This window comes from Mesoplodon densirostris, chromosome X (genome assembly GCF_025265405.1).
Source record: "Mesoplodon densirostris isolate mMesDen1 chromosome X, mMesDen1 primary haplotype, whole genome shotgun sequence".
Taxonomy (NCBI): Eukaryota; Metazoa; Chordata; class Mammalia; order Artiodactyla; family Ziphiidae; genus Mesoplodon; species Mesoplodon densirostris.
The window spans coordinates 32,676,748-32,682,261 of record NC_082681.1 but is presented as its reverse complement, the minus strand read 5'-3'; the positions used below and the strand labels follow the sequence as shown (position 1 = coordinate 32,682,261).

Genomic DNA, 5,514 nt, shown 5'->3' with positions numbered 1-5,514 from the left:
ATTCCTACTCTGAGGACCGGCACCACAGAATAGTATATGAAGATGCTTTTTATGGGACTTCCCTGGCAGTCCAGTGGTTAAGACTGCACAAGTTCGATCCTTGGTCAGGGAACTAAGACTCTGCCTGCATCATGGTATGCCCCCCACCCACAAAAGCCTTTTATTTTAAGGTGCTACCCTCAGGTATGAGGATGACACATATGCGCACTTCCCATAACAGTAGGTATAAGAGCTGCTGATTACAGGGAGCTATTAAACAACAAAATCTAAAAAACCAGTTCCTTACTTTTACTAGCCATACTTCTAAGTACCTGGTAACTAGAGAACATTTCTATCATTGGACAGTCCTGTGTTACATCTGATAGGAGGGGTATTTATTCAGTACGTCATCACAAACCAGAATAATAATAGTTCCAACAAAAGGTTCACCTGTTTATTACTGAGCTACACAGTGGGCAGTGATGAAGAAAGATCAAGAAAAGAGGAGAGCATAAAACGCAGGCAGACGTTCCAGACACTATTGGTGTTTTGATCATGTGTGACACTTCATATGTGAGGCTCGTTATAGACCCAGCTTGGTTCTTCTCCAATGTCTTCTCTTAGAGTTGTACCTACACAGAAGGGAATCACAGATTACAAAGGCGGTCTGACCTCAATTTACTGTCCACAAACTTTGCCTTAAAGTACCATAAAAATCTTTGAAAGAAAAAAGGTTCCACTTTCCCTACCTTTAACAAGTTTGGAGCTCTTTTTGGAGAGTAAAAAACGATTTGCTAGATGTTTTGAAGAACTAGTCAAAGCAATTTTTTACCTCTCAAAATGATTCCAGGCTAAGGAAAACACACACTGGTTCCTTATAGGGACTAAGTAGTGGAGAAGCTCCCTCTTCTCCCCAAGTGTATGCTCATTCACTTTTGATTCAACAGACCTGGGGTAGACTGAGAGACATATAACCTCCCCTTCTGAATTATATCAAAACCAGTAATGCGGGCTTCCCTGGTGGCGCAGTGGTTGAGAGTCCGCCTGCCGATGCAGGGGACACGGGTTCGAGCCCCGGTCCGGGAAGATCCCACATGCCGCAGAGCGGCTGGGCCCGTGAGCCATGGCCGCTGAGCCTGCGCGTCCGGAGCCTGTGCTCCGCAACGGGAGAGGCCACAGCGGTGAGAGGCCCGCGTACTGAAGAAGAAAACAAAAACAAAAACAAAAACAGTAATGCTACATAATAGGTCATACATACAAAAAAGCTCTTGCATAATTTTAATACTACATTAACATCCTCAGTCTCTTCGATACCAGAGCCAAGTTGTTTGCAGAGCTAAGGCCATCTCAGAAATGTTCATGTCGATCTGTCACGATTTTACCCCCATAAAAGGCAAAATCAAAAATGATCAACACAGATTTGCTTTCAGCAGGATTATGTCAGTACTTCCACGAAATGGAGCACTGTAATTGCAACCTGCTTTCAATACATTTTAAAAGTTAGACAACACACACACACACACACAAAGCCAGACCACAGAGCAAGAGACCAGCATCTGATAACTGCAGGTACCCTCTATTGAGCTAGGCACTGAGCTTTATATACATTTCTTTCATTCCTCACAACTATAAAGGCAGGTCCTACCATCATTGGATGAGGACACGATAAACCAAAGGTTGCAATTAATTGGCCTATAAAGCTACAGTGGGTGGTGATTTCACATGTGTAACTGGCTAAATGAATTAAGGAAATGGGCCGTCCATCTTATGTTCTGACTCAGACTGAAGACAACAAGGAAATTAACAAATATTGGAGGAGTGTCTGCCCCTAAGCCGAGCTGTGGGCTGACTGTCCAGAAACCCAGAAGAAGCACATTAAAAAAAAAAAAAAAACCCAGGGCTTCTCTGCTGGCGCAGTGGTTGGGAGTCCGCCTGCCGATGCGGGGGGTGGTGGCCGTGCCCCGGTCCAGGAAGATCCCACATGCCACGGAGCGGCTGGGCCCGTGAGCCATGGCCGCTGAGCCTGTGCTTCCGGAGCCTGTACTCCGCAGCGGCGCTGAGAGGCCCACGTACCGCAAAAAAAAAAAAAAACCCAAAGAATTTCAGAATGGTGGCTCAGGACGAATTAAATTGCAGGTAACTTTCAATTGTGCATTTACGCCCCCAAAGTAATCCTAAATTCAACAAAACACAAGGGTGGGGAGTGTTTGCCTTTACCTGATTTTATTACCAGTTTTCATTCGAATCCATTGAGGAATGGGGCGATTCTGCTTTTGTTTCTTGGCCAGGAATCGCTTGATCCTGAAAGTCTTGTGAGAAGACTGGGAAGGAAATGCAATCAATTTAACAACAATACCAGAGCTTGCTCCAATGATTCAAAGTCAGGAACTCCCTAAATCCAACAAATATTCAAATGCTTAACATATACCAAGAACAACCCTCTCGATGCTAAACCCATCACTGCCCTTTGCTTTGTTCCTCACTTCTCCGGAGGCAGATACCATAATTCCCACTGTTCAAAGAAAAATCAGTAGTCAGGGAGGTAGGTAACCTGCCCCAAAGCAGAGTATTAGTGTGCAGATTTGGCTGGGATTCAAACCCAGGTCCTTTCTGCTCCAAGGCTAGGGCGTGTTCCAGTCTTCCCTGCAGTCAACCCAGGACTGAGAGGACTATAGCCGGAGATGGCGGGGACTAAAGCACGTGGTTTTCAGGAACAATCCCTTGCAAGTCAGTGAGTCTCAGCGCACTATTTCGTACACCAGGGTACTGGGACTTCCCTGGTGGTCGAGTGGTTAGGATCCCACGCTTCCACTGCTGGGGGGCCTGGTTCGATCCCTGGTCGGGAATCCAACAAGCCACACGGAGCGGCAAAAAAAAAAAAAAAAAAAAAAAAAGATTTACACAAAGTAACTGACTTTCGGTAAATCTGTTCTAGCCCACTGACCATTTTGGTATTAATTCTAACTCTATTTAAAACGTCACTTTCCCAAGGGTGACTTTCCCAGTTTCCCGTCACATTCAGGGCACACCACCCCTTGATCCAGGCGTTTCTACGAGGTGATGTTCAAGTCCCTGAACAAAGGGCTAAAACGTCCTGTAATCTCATAACGTGTTAGGATCCTGGGCCCCAAGTAAAAACAGTCTTTGAAAACCAGCAGCCTACATTCCCTTTTCGATGCCAAGAACATCCCGCGTGTCGCATGCAGCCCGAAGTCAGGCCACGATTTCTGCGGTACCCCCTCGATTTCTCTTCTTGCCCCCGAAACAGAGTTCGCTCCGGGAAAAACGGGAATCCCTGCCCACCTGAGCAGTGGCCTGGAGCAGAGAGAGCCCCTTCGGACCTCGCGGGGCCAGCGCAGCCCGTCCCTCCCCAGGTGATCGCTCGCTTCCCGCCAGGCCCTCGGACTGGAGCCGTGGCCCAACTCCATCTCCTCTGGAAAAGGCCTTAAAAAGGGTCCTGCACATCGGCGCAGCCCGCGGCACCGGCGAGCTCGCAGAGACCTCAGTTCTCGGAAAGCCACCCCAGATCCGATGGTAATAGATGGACTTACCATGGCGAGGAGCAAATCCAGCACCACATAGGATGGCGGACAAGAGAAAAGAGAAGGCATCCAGCGGAAGGACGTGTTTAGAGGGCGCCGCCGGGGGCCGGGCTTGGGGAGGACACGTCATGCGCACACCATCGCCTCCTGGCGGCCGCTCTCTGCGCACGCTCCCGTGAGACCGTGTGAAACCGCGCTCATTCGTGCGAAATGGAATTCCCTTTGCTTCAGTTCCGTAAGTGGGTTTTTCAGGACCCCGTTAGTGTGCCGGGGCACCCTGTGTCATGGGTGAGACACACAGTCCGTGATAAATGCCAAGGCAGAAACCTTTCCGAAGAGGGGAGGAGCGGAGTGGGCGGGGCTATCTCCAAGGAGGGCGGGGGAGATGTCATGTTCCGGTGCAAGGGACTTCGGTCCTGCGTTTGGGAGGGAGCGCGCCTAGGGGCAGGGGCTGGGAACCCCGCCGGAGTGGGCTAGGGGGTATGCCCCCGGCTCTTTCTTGGTGGTTGTTTCCGCTAGGCTAGGCCGTGCGGGATGGGAAGGTACAGTGGTGTTGGCCATGGGGCGTTAGACTAGGCAAGAGGCTGCCAATCAAGGTTTTTTTTTCCCCTTCCAGTTATATTGAGATATAATTGACATACAGCACTGTATAACCAATCAAGGTTTTACACAACGCAGAGTACTAAGGATCACGGCTCTAATCAAGGTTTTAAACTGAGAAAGTTCTGGACAGAACATTCCCTTGGCTGCTAGGAAGCTCAGACTGACTTTGTAACCCACCTTTGGCAAAATGTACAGGAATTAATGGCACACGTTTTGGATGTTAATGTTCCCCGTTTTCATCTTTTTCTTCTCCCCATTTAGAAACAAAGATCTCTACAGTCACTTCAAGCATTTTTGCACCAATAGATTAAGATAAGGGTTTTTAACCTGGGGTCCACAAGGGTCAATGTATAGAATTCACAGGGTACATGAACGTGGATGGAAAAAAAAAATCACAACTTCGTTTTCATCAAACTCTGAAACGTAGTGCTTCCTTTATTTACAAATGTAGGCAACAAACTACAGTGACATTTGCAGTACCTGTGACTTGGTCACCAATAGAAATCAAAGATGGTTTCATCACACTGCAGTTGATGCAGATGTCTCAAAATATCATTTATGTACTCATCACTTCTTTGAAATTACAGTAGACCCACAAGAACTCTGTTAATCCTGTATGTTGCTACAGTACACATTTCTTTTCGAAAATATTTTGATAGCTGTATTGCAGTGTGATTGGTTTTCTTTATCATCCTGTGTACTTTGTTTTATGCATTTAACAACATTCTGAGAAGGACTTCCCTGGTGGCGCAGTGGTTAAGAATCCGCCTGCCAGGATACAAAATTAATGCACAGAAATCTCTGGCATTCCTGTACACTAATGATGAAAAATCTGAAAATGAAATCAAGAAAACACTCCCATTTACCATTGCAACAAAAAGAATAAAATATCTAGGAATAAACCTACCTAAGGAGACAAAAGACCTGTATGCAGAAAATTATAAGACACTGATGAAAGAAATTAAAGATGATACAAATAGATGGAGAGATATACCATGTTCTTGGATTGGAAGAATCAACATTGTGAAAATGACTCTACTACCCAAAGCAATCTACAGATTCAATGCAATCCATATCAAACTACCACTGGCATTTTCCACAGAACTAGAACAAAAACTTTCACAATTTGTATGGAAACACAAAAGACCCCGAATAGCCAAAGCAAGCTTGAGAACGAAAAATGGAGCTGGAGGAATCAGGCTCCCTGACTTCAGACTATACTACACAGCTACAGTAATCAAGACAGTATGGTACTGGCACAAAAACAGAAAGATAGATCAATGGAACAGGATAGAAAGCCCAGAGATAAACCCACGCACACATGGTCACCTTATCTTTGATAAAGGAGGCAGGAATGTACAGTGGAGAAAGGACAGTCTCTTCAATAAGT

At 46.4% G+C, this 5,514-nt stretch overlaps 1 protein-coding gene and 1 non-coding gene across 2 annotated transcripts; both read right to left on the bottom strand.

Annotated features, from left to right (window-relative positions):
• Positions 1 to 411: 411 nt before the first annotated feature.
• Positions 412 to 3,827, bottom strand: RPL39 (ribosomal protein L39). Its single transcript, XM_060087576.1, has 3 exons — positions 3,531 to 3,827; positions 2,197 to 2,300; positions 412 to 611 (listed from the first exon to the last, which is right to left on the bottom strand). Exons 1-3 carry the CDS (start codon positions 3,588 to 3,590, stop codon positions 563 to 565), a joined length of 213 nt encoding a protein of 70 aa, XP_059943559.1. The 5' UTR covers positions 3,591 to 3,827; the 3' UTR covers positions 412 to 562.
• Positions 1,331 to 1,463, bottom strand: LOC132482794 (small nucleolar RNA SNORA69). Its single transcript, XR_009530962.1, has one exon. It is a non-coding gene; the product is annotated as a small nucleolar RNA SNORA69 (small nucleolar RNA).
• Positions 3,828 to 5,514: the final 1,687 nt, after the last annotated feature.

Coding starts and splice junctions, on each gene's coding strand:
- RPL39 (XM_060087576.1), bottom strand. CDS start 3,590: ATGCCTTCTCTTTTCTCTTGTCCGCCATCCTATGTGGTGCTGGATTTG. Junction 2,301..3,530: donor TGGATTTGCTCCTCGCCATG/GTAAGTCCATCT, acceptor TTTCCTTCCCAG/TCTTCTCACAAGACTTTCAG. Junction 612..2,196: donor AAAACTGGTAATAAAATCAG/GTAAAGGCAAAC, acceptor CCTTCTGTGTAG/GTACAACTCTAAGAGAAGAC.